The sequence below is a fragment of the Colius striatus genome, chromosome 4, assembly GCF_028858725.1.
Source record: "Colius striatus isolate bColStr4 chromosome 4, bColStr4.1.hap1, whole genome shotgun sequence".
Taxonomy (NCBI): Eukaryota; Metazoa; Chordata; class Aves; order Coliiformes; family Coliidae; genus Colius; species Colius striatus.
The window spans coordinates 59,040,313-59,055,080 of NC_084762.1; the positions used below are offsets into that span (position 1 = coordinate 59,040,313).

General features: G+C 39.2%; 1 protein-coding gene across 5 annotated transcripts in view; it reads left to right on the plus strand.

The window, feature by feature from the left end:
• The window catches only part of CHD7 (chromodomain helicase DNA binding protein 7), a 130,973-nt gene that overhangs the window by 40,028 nt on the left and 76,177 nt on the right, over positions 1-14,768 (plus strand). For all 5 annotated transcript variants that reach the window (XM_061994727.1, XM_061994731.1, XM_061994730.1 and 2 more), the window contains one exon: positions 1,880-3,742. In XM_061994727.1, the coding sequence (XP_061850711.1) occupies positions 2,060-3,742 (1,683 nt within the window). In that variant the 5' untranslated portion in view covers positions 1,880-2,059. The remainder of the gene's footprint in view (positions 1-1,879; positions 3,743-14,768) is intronic.

A 14,768-nucleotide genomic window follows, 5' to 3' on the forward strand; every position in this document is an offset into this window, starting at 1 on the left:
GAAGCAGGTCCACCTAGATTAGGTTGCATAGGCTGTCTTCATATCTCTCTACCTGGATGCGTTTTAATGAAGGAGTCTCCTTGTCTTCTTGTTCGAACTTCCTTATTAGTGCTTTAATAAACTGATTAAGGTGGTAAATATTACAGATGACTTCTGTGTAATAAAATGAAATAAAAAGAAATAGATACTAGAGATATGAAGACAGCCCATAGGAATTTACTCCCAAGTGATTTAGAAATACAAGTGTTAATATCCCAGCCGAACACTAAAGAGATTTAAGAGTGTGGTTTTAAAGGTGACATTCAAATGCTATTTTAAGAGGAGTGATAAATGCTTGTGCTTTTCCTCTTGCCCTCTGCTTCATGCTGTAGAAGGTCCTCTTGACAATGGCTACAAGAAGTGTAATAAATGGGCTGGTATTTTATCCCTAAAACTTGTCTGGGACAAATTGCCTTCAGTTAAACTATTCTGGCCTGGCATTTTGCATCCAAAGTGACTGAAAACATCTCTCTTCCACAACAAAATGTAAGATGTGAACGCACAAATGTGTAAATCTTCTTTTCTTTGATTGCTGATTAAGAGCAAGTTGATTTCTGCAAGTATAGTCACTCCTAATATACAACAAAGGTGCAAAAATGATGTTGTTTGCTATGTGGATGGGCTTCCTTGACCATAATCTTAAAGTTTATTTTGAAACATAGCATTTAAAATTCTGTTTGTAAGAAGAAATAGCATTAGATAAGTTTTGCTCATAATAAACAGATCCAAAAAAGATCTTATAAGCTGTTGCAGGAAGAGGATGAGACACATATCAGAACATGGCAATCTTTCCTGTGAGGGAAACCTGAACGACAGCTTTTCTGAATCTGTTCTGTTACTGTGTGTTACTTTTTTCCCCAAGTCCAAGTGTGTTACTTGTTAGATTAGCATTTTATTATTTAAATTCTCAGGCCAGTACTAATTCTCCTGAGTGGGTTTTCAAGATTATTTCGAGAGAAAGTGTTTCAAGATAACGGAACTGTGGCCTTATAAAGTGCTGTAGTTTCAGTTAGTAACATGATTGCCTGAAGATGAATAATGAACTCCAGTGATAGTGTTTCCTGTTATTATCATGAGAGAAATTTGGGTATGGATTGAGGAATCTACTCTATCATAGAACAAAGCTTTTGAATTTAGTTTTCTTACACAAATTGAGTTTATAACTTTGCTGAAATGGGAAGAAGCATCAGGATTTTCTGTTTACAACTTCATTAAATAAAGATAAATCGTATGATTTCACAAAGAATATGTTTCATTGTTTTTTTCCTCCTAAATGCTCAGTCTTTGAGTTTGGTGTGTTTTAGAGGGTCATCTCTGTGTGTGTGTGAAAAATCTGTGGTCCATATATAACTAACTTTAGTCTGTCATAGGACTTGATGCTTTTGCTTGCTCATCTGATTACACAGCTCAAGGGAATAAGGTTAAGGACATGCTGTTGGTAACTAGAGCGTTTTCAGGGCTTTAGTTCGGCAGATGGGCTGCTTGGCTATATTCATACATCTGCCTACCTGCTGTGGCAGCTGCTGCTGCTGCATGTTGTGTTCTTTTGTTCTGTTCCACCCAAGAAAGGAGCACTAGGAAGTGTAGTAAATGGATTAATTTAAGGTTAAGGCTAGTGTTTTGCTTGCTTCCTAACTCCCTCTCATAATAAAGCTTCTGATAAAGCTAATGAATCCTCCGTAAAGTGAAAAAGATTTTTAAGATGTATTTCAGGCACTGAAACTAGCCAGCATTGTCTTTAAAAAAAAAAAAAAAAAGTCAATTGTGTTGTCTTTATATTTCCTGATAGTATTTATTTCAATATCTTCCTCTCTTTCTCCCCTTCCCCCACTTTCTCTAGGAGCAGTAACCAGACTTTGCCTGACACTGCGTGGTCCAAAAGAATTAAGGAAATATGGAATGACATGAAGGAGATTAGTTGAGGATTAAAGGCTTTGAGGACAAAACACCTCGCCGAGGTGAAGCACAGACTAGCATTCTAGTTGTAGCTCCGTGGAGCTGTGTGCTGAAAAAAAAAAAGATGGCAGATCCAGGAATGATGAGTCTGTTTGGAGAAGATGGGAATATTTTCAGTGAAGGGTTGGAAGGTCTTGGAGAATGTGGATATCCTGAAAATACAGTAAATCCTATGGGGCAGCAAATGCCCATGGATCAAGGATTCCCTTCTTTACAGTCATCTCTTCATCATCCCCCTGCAAATCAAAATCAAGCCAAGTTGACCCATTTTGATCACTATAATCAATATGAACAGCAGAAAATGCACCTGATGGATCAGCCAAACAGGATGATAAGCAATGCCCCTGGGAATGGTATAGCATCTCCTCATTCACAGTATCACAACGCTCCAGTTCCTCAGGTTCCCCACGGCAGTGGTGCTGGTGGTCAGATGGCAGTCTATCCCAGCATGCAGAATGAAAGACATGGGCAACCCTTCGTAGACAGTGGCTCCATGTGGGGGCCACGGGCAGTTCAGGTGCCAGACCAGATCAGAGCACCGTACCAGCAGCAACAGCAGCAGCAGCCGCAACCGACACAGCCGCCACAGGCACCCTCCGGGCCCCCTGGGCAGGGCCATCCTCAGCACATGCAGCAGATGGGAAACTACATGGCTCGTGGTGATTTCTCGATGCAGCAGCACGGTCAGCCGCAACAGCAGAGGTTGAACCAGTTTTCTCAAGGCCAAGAAGGCCTCAATCAGGGAAACCCTTTTATTGCCGCCTCAGGACCTGGCCACTTGTCTCATGTGCCCCAGCAAAATCCCAGTATGGCACCTTCTTTGCGTCACTCAGTCCAGCAATTTCACCACCATCCCCCCGCTGCTCTCCACGGAGAATCAGTAGCCCACAGTCCCAGATTCTCCCCTAATCCTCCCCAGCAGGGTGCTGTTAGGCCGCAAACACTTAATTTTAGTTCTCGGAGCCAGACGGTACCCTCACCTACTATAAACAACTCAGGGCAGTATTCTCGATATCCTTACAGTAACCTTAATCAGGGATTAGTTAATAATACAGGGATGAATCAGAATTTAGGCCTTACAAATAACACTCCAATGAATCAGTCTGTACCAAGATACCCAAATGCTGTTGGATTTCCATCAAACAGTGGTCAAGGACTAATGCACCAGCAACCCATCCACCCTAGTGGCTCACTTAACCAAATGAACACACAAACTATGCACCCTTCACAGCCTCAGGGAACTTATGCCTCTCCACCTCCCATGTCACCTATGAAAGCAATGAGTAATCCAGCAGGTACACCTCCTCCACAGGTTAGACCTGGTAGTGCTGGAATACCAATGGAAGTTGGCAGTTATCCAAATATACCCCATCCTCAGCCGTCACACCAGCCCCCTGGTGCCATGGGAATTGGACAAAGGAATATGGGCCCCCGAAACATGCAACAGAACCGTCCGTTTATGGGTATGTCTTCAACACCACGGGAGATGGGTGGGCACATGAGACCAAATGGTTGTCCAGGTGTTGGCCTTGCGGATCCACAAGCAATACAAGAGCGACTAATATCTAGCCAGCAGCTTCCTAGTCAACAGCAGTCTTTTCAACAGCAGATGCCAACCTGTCCTCCCATGCAGCCTCATCCAGGGATACATCATCAATCTTCACCACCTCCACATCCTCATCATCAGCCTTGGGCACAGCTTCATCAGTCACCACAGAACACACCACAAAAAGTGCCTGTCCTTCAGGTAAGCTACTTCCAATGAGCAGAAAATGTTTTGAATTACTGTGAATGTGTTTTGGGATACATAAGATCCACGGTTTCAAAACTGTTGGACCTGTTTGACCCCCCCTCCCATATTTGTTACTGGTTATGTGGCTTTCTTGGTGCACAGAAACTGAAGGGAAAATGAGGTTTGGGTAGCTTGTTACAAGATAACATTACAAAGAGACCAAAATGTGATACAGCAACAAGACAAGCTGAATACCTGCTTTTTGTGTATGTGTATGTTGCTTCCTTTGAGGGGAAAATGAAAAGCATGTGTGGGAATTATCATTTAAACTATTAGTTTTTGTACTTGCAACTTGGAGAAAGAATACTGCGTTACAGTGTGTTTGTTTTGGCCGAGCTGAGGGGTTTCCTTAAATCCTAAGGGAATGTTTTGTGTGCCTTAACTTAAAGCTGAAATTTTTACATGAGAAAAAATTTCCAGGATGAACTTCTTCAGCACTAAGTAATGCAACTGAGAAGCAATGGGACAACAGTTGATGCAAGAGAAGACAGCAGATGTGAATCATAGTCTGGAATCAAATCTTCTGTGGCTTAAATGAAATCTTGAATAAGATAGAAAATTTATTTTACTGCATCTCTGATCTGCCAGGTTTTGATGAAAATGTATTGCTTCCACGTCATTTTTCAATTAAAATCTAAAAACAGTAAAACATCTTGATCCTCTGTAGCTTAGCAGCTTTGAGTGCATGCTAGTATGTTAAGCTTCAACTGAAAAAGTGCCTTTTGGGATCTTTGCATTTGCCATTTCTTGCCTCCAACTATTGGTTTAATTTATTGGTACTAGATAAATGGGTGGTCACGATATCAGAGGTTTAGTTTTTATTTAAACCAGTGAGTAATTAATGCCAAGTAGCTCTGCCCATAAATATTTGGAGACAATTGTTGGAATGCAGTCAGAATGATACAATGCTACAATAAGTTTAATAAATCATAAAAACAGCTGTCCTAGCCAGTGTCCCAGGCCTGTGTGGAAAGCAGCTGCTCAGCAGTCCCCTCCACTGCTGCCTGCCGGCTGCTTCTGTTAGCCGCTCTGCACAGCATGAGCTGGCTCTGGGAATCAGATGTATGCACTGCAGAGAGGCAGCTGACAAGGAGTGTTAGATGGAGCAGCTCAACAGCTGGGAGAGGCTTCCACAGTTCCCCATGAAAGAGAGGAGGGAGGGATTGCTGGATGTGCCATAGGATTGGGAAGCCCTGGGAGGAGGGAGTGAGACCAGGGATGAAGCTAGGCAAGAGGAAGGATGCTGTCTTTCCTCTTGAAGAGGTAAAGGATATATTCAAGACTGTCTTTCCTCTGCCCCTCCTCAAAATTCGTGTGAAATTTTATACGTGTGTTGATCTTTCCTATCCCTCTGCCTGCATGCACTGGCTTTGTTTGAAGAACCTAAATTACAGTTCTCGCATGCATGTGGAGTTGTGTGTTTCTCCCTGAGAGAGGAGCTCTTGACAGTGTTACTGATTATGTGAATAAGCAGGATGAAAAAGGAGAGAGCTCAAGACTACACAAAAATCCCCAAGAGAATGAGGAGATATTTAGAAAAGTGGGTAACGACAACGTGGAGAAATCAGTACAGAAAGACTGGGGATCAGAAGTGCAAGATACATTTGCTACCTTGAGGATGAGAGCTGACACATCTAGCAGAAAAAAACTTGAAATAAAATTGTAGAAATGATAATGTAAGATTTCTAAGACAGTAAAGGAACAAAACCCAGTGTCACTGGGATCTTTCACAACTAGCAATTGTGGGGGTGTGGAGAGTTGCGATCAGCTGTGCCATAAAGCTGTAGTTGGTTTTCTTCACCTGCATCAGTTCCTTATTTTCATCTGACTGTCCCCTAAACCTTTTCTCACAGCAAGAGGTGGTTTAGGAGGAGGAGGTTTGTTTGTAGAATGGATAGGCTTGTTAAATGTTCCTGGGACATTCATCTCCCTTTAATCAGTGAAGAGGTAAAACACAGGGTTCAACTCTTAAATGAGCTATTCAACCTGTTATAAAGTTGGGGATGAGTAGCTTGAACAAAGGTAAGTGCTGAAACTAAATAATTAGGGAAAACCACATGATAACTCAAGTTATTTGATTAAAATCAGTTGTAGCTAGCCAAGTAACATCTCAGCCTACTTCTGTTAAGTCTTTATTTGGTAAAAGTTATTGTCAACATACCTTCTCATTTAAGTAATTAGTTTGAGACTTCACTGCAGTAATGAAACTCTTAGCAGGTATTTCCCCCTTGAAAACTGTTTAGATGAAATAAATATTGTTCAGATCAACAAAAACTCAACTCCTCCCCACCCCCCGGGGAAAAATGCAGATGTACAAAACTCCTGCTCCTAAAACTGAATACAGAATTTGTAGCTCTCCTGTCTGTGTCATGGTTTTCCCTTCATATGAGTTGGCAGAAAACTGTTCACTGAAGAACAGTTATTTAAATGACTGTGGGGTTTTTTTTTAATTTGTATAAAATGCATCAACAAAATGAGCATAGTCAGTGAAATGGAAATCACTATGTACTTTTAAATCAACAGAAGCCATCTTAGTAATTATTTTTCAGTGATTTGAAGCTAGCCTTATCATTGGAAGGCTGTAATACTTGTGGTTAACCAAACTACTGTTTTGTTTTGTTTTTAGATATGTTGGAAGGAAAGTTGAAGTTGTTTTGCTTTTAACTTCAAAGAAATTGCCATGTCAATTCTATCTTGTTACTTCTTTTTTGTGTGCAAAACTGCAAATTAGTTTGGCTAGGAGACAGAGCTGGTGATTGACAATTCAGCTGGCTTAGCCTAATAGCTGAAAACTAGACATTGATTATTAGGACCTTGTTAGGAGTGAGTTGCTGGGTTCAGTGGAGTTTGATGGATTCATGAGAATGTTCCCCCATAGCATTGGGACATTCAGTCAATGTGCTTGGCTTTTCAAACCCTCTTTTGAAACATTCTTCATCAAAACCTTTTGGAAGAGCTTGGTGGCCATGGACTGGCAAGGTGAATTCTGCTGTGACTGAGTAATTAGGTGCAAAGCTTACTTGTTTTCACAGTGGAGGCACCTGTATGTGGGTTAGTGAACTTGTGCTCTCCAGAATACTAAAAAATGATCTGAAGACATATGAAAAGTCAGGTGGCAATGTTTGCTGCTGCCATTACTGTACTCGCAGCAGAGTACCAAGTGCAGATGTGAAGAGCCTAACAATAATGAAACTAAATAATTAGAAATACAATGGGAATACCAGTTGCTTTGCTGTAAGCTGTTTGAGTAAAGGCTTGGTCAGGAGAGGTTTAGATTGGATATGAAGAAAATTTTTTCATGGAAAGGGTTATCAAGCACTGGAACAGGCTGCCTAGGGAAGTGGTTGAGTCTCTATCCTTGGAGATATTTAAAAGATATGTAGATACGGTGCTTAGGGCCATGGTTTAGTGGTGGATGTGACAGTGTAAGATTTACAGTTTTATTTGATGAGCTTGAGGATCTTTTCCAACCTAAATGTGGTGACTGGAAAAATTCCTCTCCTTAGGAACAGGGTCTTGTGTTAGGTGGGTGTCTGAAATTGTACTGTGACAATCAAAAGAATAAAATGGTAGGAATTGTTACAGAAGTAGTAGAGAGCAAAACAAAGATTGTTATGTTGCTACATGTATGTATGGTATGCTGATGTGACAAGTGCTGTGCAGCTCTGGGCCTCTTCCTTGGGCCTCAGAAAGTATAGTAGCACTTGAAAAAAAGCACAAGGGGATGTAATTTATTGGGGGAAGGGAAGAGGGATGGTGAAAGCCTGTGAAATTAGAGGCAATATGGGTACATGAAGAAAGTGAATGTGATATAAGGGTTTTTGTCACCTCTCTTTGTCTCCTTGAATTCTTTTAAGTTATTCAGCAAATTATCAGATGGTGAACTTGGAACAGCACATGAAGATGCTGATCTCTGAGATGTACAGAAAAATGCATCATCATTTGATGAACATGAAAGCACCACATTTGGCTTAGCAGATCTGTACCGTAAATATTTATGTCTTAATTGGGACAATTGCATGTACTGTGTGCATGTCCAATACTTGTGCTCTTACACAGATTTTGTCAGAGGGATATCGGGTTAAACAGGCCTCTGGGGGTCTAGTGCTATGCAGTTGCTCTTGCATGTCATTACTTCAGAGAATTTTATTAGTGATAGAGCACATGTAGGAGTTTTCTCTGCCAAGAATAGGCTATCTTGGGTGTGTTATTAGACAGAACTTCTTATTTACCCACAGCTACTGTGTGGGTGGAAGTTTCGAGTCCTGTTCATTAATCACATTCCACAAATGTGATCTACGTTATTTATAGTCAAACAGAGGAACACTTACATGACAAATACTTAGGGTATAGCCTCTGCACTTGACTAAATGGTAGAGCTCAATGCTGGGCACCAAGAGTGTTGAAGGATGCCGGGTTATGGTGTTCAGCTTCTTGTGGAGAAGGAGTTTATTTTGTATGCTTTACTGGTTTGCTGCCAGGTTTACTTTGCTGGCCTTACTATCAGTGGGCATGTGACTTTGCTTAAAATCATAACTCATAGCTGTGTTTGTATGAACACATTCTCTTGACATTTCCTGTCCTCCCTTGCAGGGGAAGAGGTAGGAAAAGTCCTGCTGAGTCACCAGCAGGGTCACCCTTGTCACAAGCCCTTCCTGCATTTTCAAACCTTCTGTTCCTGCTTCAGTTTAATTTATACTTGGCTATACCTGAATGGAAAGGGATATTAATGAAAACTACTGTCAACTGGAGTAGTTTCATGCAATGTTATAACCTGTCAAGAGAGTGCAGGTTAAGTCAGTTACTGCTGGCACACTGAGTTGACTTTCTCATTGTTGAATGCCAAAGAGTAGTAAGAAGAGGCTGACTACTTACTTCCTTAATGTCTTTGCGTAATCAATTATCTTTCAATATGTGTCCTCCAATTTTATTTAGTAAGAAATGGTATTGTTTCAGATCATTAGATTTTTTTTTTCCGTAAAACTAATATTTTTAAGCACTGTGCCACAGCTTTTTCACCCCTTGAGTGTTTAGGTTTTTGACACTTTTCCTGTCAATAAGTAAAACAACAGTTAAAAAAAAAACCAAACAAAACCAAAACAGTTATAAACAGTATTGAGTACTTTTTGTTTTACTGTAGAGACTATCTCATGTGACTGCTAGCTGGTCTTTTGGGATACTGTATGTGCTGCATGTTCAGCAAAATGTCATGGCTACCCCTGGAAATTCTAGCTTCCCTTTTCAGGTGTTTGTAGACCAGCAAACTAGCATATATTGGCAAGATTGTTGAAGAGGCTGGTCAAAATGGAATTAACACCCCACAAATACTGAAATTCGACTGAAAACAAATGTATATGTTTTTATATATGGATAAGCAAATGTGTGTGTATTTATGTAAAATATGTGTTAAAAAATCTAGGCCAGATAAGAACTTGTGGAGAATGATGACAGAAAAGCTGAGAAGAAAGTCCAGTATTCATCTAAAAGCACTGATAATAACATTTTTTTCCTAAAACTTCACAGGCTTCTGCTGTATTTTGTTGAAGCTTTGAAGAACTCCTTATTTGAGCAATGTACATAATGTAATTAACTATAATTTTCCTATAATTTTCCAAATAAAATAAAAATAGACTGTTAAAGCTACCTTCTGTTAGAAGCAGCTGAAGTTTTTTCAGCTTTGTGGAGTAGACTAGTTCTGTTAGGCTGACAGCCTGATCCACCCATGAGCTAATTCACATGCAGATCTCACAAAGGTTAAAAAAATTTTTATGAAATACTTTGTCCAACATAAGTTCGTGTTCTAAAACTCCTTGGATAATATTAAGATCTGCAAAGGCTTATTTCTTTCTCACTCTTGGGAAGGCTAGGTGTACTTCTGTAAATGAGGGATTGCAGTGATCCTACAGAGAAATAGGCCTTTGGGCCAAAGACTTGCAGTTTTGAGGTGGTTTTGCTGTGGTGTGTGGGGTTTTTTTTGTTGTTTATTTTTTTTTGGTTTTTTTACTGTTGAGGAGGTATAACCAACTTCAAGAATAGTTCTTCCCTCAAGTGCCATGATTTGACTGTGATGAAAATAATTTGTGCCATTAAGTTATTTGACCTGGAGTCCTGGGTAAAGCCAGTTTGCAGCATTAGCATAAAAACACAAGTCAGCATCAGCATACTGATTTTGTAGGCTAAAGAGTTACCAGACTTGCTCTTCTTCAGTGTGAGTGTGTTGAAAGTGTCTATGAAATGTTCATGACCTGAATGTATTTTTTCTTGAAACATTAGTGTTACCTGAGGAATTGCCTAACTATAAATATTTTTAAGTTTATGCTGCAGTTCAATGCTTCAGTACAGTATTCTTATCTACTGATGGTGCCTTCCAGTGGAATTTGGCAATAGTCTTATTTTCCCTTGGCTGAACACATTTTCATATTTTATATTTATTTGAACAAAATTGAATCTGTTGAAGCTTTTTTTTGAGTGAAAGCTGATAGTTTAATGCAAACCCTCATGTCTGTGTCATCATCAGCCTGTATAACTTGCAAGCATAGAAAATTAAGGCAAATGAAAGGAGAAATGCTTGTTTTTTAATTTTTAAATTTATTTTGTATTTCTTTAAATACAGGGATAATCTTAAAGGAACAAGTTGCAGGTGAAATAATAATTTCCTGCCTTTATGGCAGTATGCCTGCCTATTACGGATCTTTCTTCTGGTCTTCCATCCTGCTCTTTCTCTGTTTTAAACTAATCTGCATTTGCTTGTATCTTGAATGCAGGTGTCACAGACTTGCTAAGTGTGCTCTCTTTTTTCCTCTGCTATGATGAGACACCATCACTTTTGAAGTTTGATTTTTAACTTCTGTCTGTAGAGGTGTTTCTCTCCCTAAATTCAATAAGCTTCTGAATTTTGAGATTTGAGTTATAACAAAAGAACTAATGACTAAAGAACTGTAAAACTAAGATGGTGGAATGATATTTTTAAAAAGGGATAGACTCATCTGAACAGTGATCAGAATGGGTGTAGTACCTCCCCGTTCTTTTCTTTATTCTCTTTTGAGAGCTTGCTTTCATAGATATCAGTGTTCTTTTAGTTGTATGGATAGATATAAATATGTTACACAGATGGTGGTATGGTCTGGTTTTTGGAAACATATCACTTAGGGGTTTTTTTTCTTCAAAGATATCATCTGTAAATACTTGGTACCTTCTTTTTGTCAACAGAGTTGTACAGTTTGGAAGCTAAGAAGCAAGGTTAATAACCTTGAGTTTTCCCTGGTGTTTAAAGCATCTGTTTGTACAGATCCTTCTTTTGAAATATTCCCAAGTTTACAGGTGTGATTTAAATAAAGATGGTGAAGCTGCTTCTTGGGAGCTGGTAGGAGCAGAGTAGGAAGCATGTCAGGAAGCAGTGATCAGGGAGGAGGCACCAAAAGGCCAAGCTGAGCTGCTAAAACAGTGCTGAGCAGTAGGAGCAGAGATGAATGTGTTAAAAAGGGGACAGAGAGGTTTATGGAGTCACCTCACTTCTCCTTTGTCACCTGCTTGAGTCACCTGCCTCTTGAGCCCTTGCCAGAGGTAGCCATTTGGCACAGCAGTACCCGTTACTGCCCTGCATGCTGCTTCCTTTGCGTCACTGTGCTGTGGGCTGACAGTCCACTGACAGCTTCCCAGCATAGTTGTGTGAACTCAAGAGCTCTAAATATCTAATCTACCTAGGAAAAAAAAACCATGCAAAGAAAAGTGGCTGAGGCCTGGGATACAGAACCTGAGCTCCTCCCTTGCATCAGCACATGTGATCCGACTCCATTCTGGCTGTGTCATAGTCCTACCATCTCTTCACTACAGGACCATAAAATCACTCAAGCTAGTGTTATGTGAGTGAGGAGCAGTATGGCGTGATTGGAAAAAACAAGTAGTCTCATCCCCTGACAGTGAGCTTTCGAACCTTTTAATATCCTTATACAGCTCAAGTTTCTGTAGCACTTTCAGTGAGTAAGCAATCCTTGAGTCTTGCCTCAAATTTTGATAAATTAAAACATTCATTAGAAGTCAAAGCTTTGTCTTGTTTTATTGAGTTGGTGACAAATAGGTCACATTCCACCTTCTATTTTTTTTTCAACTCTCACTTTTCAGTCTTTTTTTCATACAAATATAAATGATGGATTTTATTTCGGAGGTGTGTTTTCTTTCTAGTAAAGGATGATTTTTTTCCCACTTCCAGCTGAAGTATCTTCAGCTATTTTATTATTGAAGAGATGAAAGAAAATCTTTTTAGCAAAGAGAGCTTGGCAGAATTTCATTAGATGTTCAACATGTGTGTTGAAATGAGGCAAGATGCCTCCTGTATCTGTCAGTGAATTGTTTTCCTTAAGCACTGAATGGAAAGTTTTTTTCAACATTCATTCAAAAGCATGAAAAGTTAGAAATAAAAGTCAGATTATTTTCTTAGTCTTCTTTATGAGAAAACAGAACTGAGACAGACTGACTTAGTTATTTGAGTGTGAATTTGATTTATAAACTCTTGAATTGTTATTCTGTCTGATTTTACTGGCTTCGATATATCATCTGTTTAATTCTGTTCTCAGTTACTGGGCAAGGTTGATAATAGTGTTGCCCCTCTTTATGAATAGAAATTTACAGATGATGGGCATAAAGATTGTTACTCAAATGCTAGATTCGTAAGACTCCCGATTCTAATTCTTACTTGGATATCTGTTACTATAAGACATGCCATCTCCTTTTCACTTCCAATATTGCTTTGGTGCAGCAAAAAAAGACAGAGACAACCAGCAAATCATGCTGCTTCTATGGAAATTCAGTAATTGTAGAGGTTACACTTGAGAGTAGTGCAGTTATACAAAATGTGAAAGAAAGTGAGTGGAGATCTCTTTGCTCTTCTGCTGTTGGGTTGAGAGGAATCTTTGTTTCTTTGCTTCTGTTGTTCCATCACCTGTTAATCCATGAATCAGTACTGAGGATCTTGATGCAACTCTTTCCTATGCTCCTTCCTCTCAGTGGTTTTGTTGTGTTAGCCAAGCTTAGGAGACAACAGCTCATCTACTAACACTGAACAAGCACAGAACTGAAAACCTGATATTGCATGGGTTGCTGCAGTACAAATGAAATATCAAGAACTGTGAACTCCTGGATCTTGGCAGGTTTCTGTGGACTATTATTAACGTTTATAATTTTGGAAAATTGCAAGTATTTGACTTGAAGTGCAATACATATTCTTCAGTGTACAGCACCAAATGTATTTTTGCTATATTGATATAACATATCGTAGGGAGTACCAAACATGTATTTAAGTTTTCATCATTCACTTTTTGAAGTACTTTGTTAAAAATAAACTCTTTGTTATTTTAATCAGAGAGGAAATTCTCATACATAATGAAAAAGTTCACAAAAGGATTGTATATCCACCTACAATAGAGTTCTTTCTTAAAACAGAATAATTTAATCAGTTGAATCAGAAAAACATTAGTCAGTTTTAATTGTGGTAATTAAATTGTGTTTTATTATGTCTCCCACAACCACAAGAAGATAACAACCACAGTAACTGAGAAGTTAACACTAAATCCAAAAATTATGGAAGTATTCCTGTAAGAATAGAGAGGACTCATAGCAAGCTTCACAACTAGCTTCCTAATATTTAGTAGTCAATATGAACTCTGTGTTTTTCATTCTCCTTTTACATCTCCTTTCTCTCCAGATGGCCCTCCATCCACTTGTGTTCTGGTACTTGATATCTTTTTTGGCCCTGTAAGACTCTGATAACTGTGATAATACTGTAATTTTCCTTACATGTGAGTGCTGAATGATATGAAGTGCTTTATTTTATTTTTGGAAGAAATCTTTCTGTACCAGCAATTGTTGCTAAATATGGTGGGAGGCTTATAATATACAGTGCATGTTTGAATTTAAAGTGGCAACTTACCATGAAAAGTTGACATTGCAGTTTACTTGTACAACTGTACATGAAATATATAATCATTAGTCTGAAATTTTGGGCTTTATAGTTGTTATTAGTATCTCAGTTTGTAAATGAGATACTGCAAATGTTTACTGGGGCAAGCGTTGTCAGTCGTGGGCATAGTGATAAATGCCCACAATACTGGAAGACTAGTTCTAAGTTTCTCTCTGCCAGCCTCTTTTGAAATATCTCAGGAAGATTTGTTGAAAACCAGATAGTTCTGTAACAAGTCATTAGACTGGGATTCGAGGAATTTTTGCTGACACAGGTTGCTTCTCTCATGTTTGTATTGCCAGTAGTGCTGTTGGGTGTGCTTGAGAGGTGCTCTGCCGCAGTGGCGAACAGAGGATGCCAGAGCAGTGCCTGCAGTTCCCTGCTGGAACTCTGCAGCAGCACTGAAAAACATAACTCAGAAACTGTTTCTGACAGGGAGGGGTAAGTTATAAAGGGTCAGTTTAGATGCAGATCTCTGGTTATGTTAAATGTTACAATATGAAACAAAATTTAGACTTTATACTGCAGCAGCCACACCTGATTTAAGACCTGCAGAGAGGGATTTTTACATTTTACTATAGGCTTAGGATACTAAAGAGAAAGTATTTAATGTTTCTTAGAACAATGTTGATTGAACTATTTGGAGAACTAAAGTATGATTTAGACATGATAATTAAGAGTTGTCTCAATTGGTACTGCTAAATTAGGTGTTTGTCCACAGGAAAAGTAGTGTGGGATATTCCCCCCCCCCCGACCTCATCCTCCAGTTCTAATTGCACTCTCTGATTTGTTAGTTTAGTTCAATTACTAGAAGAGCTAGGAAAAGACCTACCTGTGACATGCCATAGATAACATTCAAAGGCTTTTTTAATTTGTTGCTGTGACTAAAGAACTAGAGCTTGAGAATTATCTTGGGCTCTTTGACATAAATGGATCTTGGGCAGCATATATAACGTCAAAGGATTTTTAACAAGTCTGTGATTTCAAGCCCACTTTGTCATGCTGAAGTTAATAAAATACTGCAAT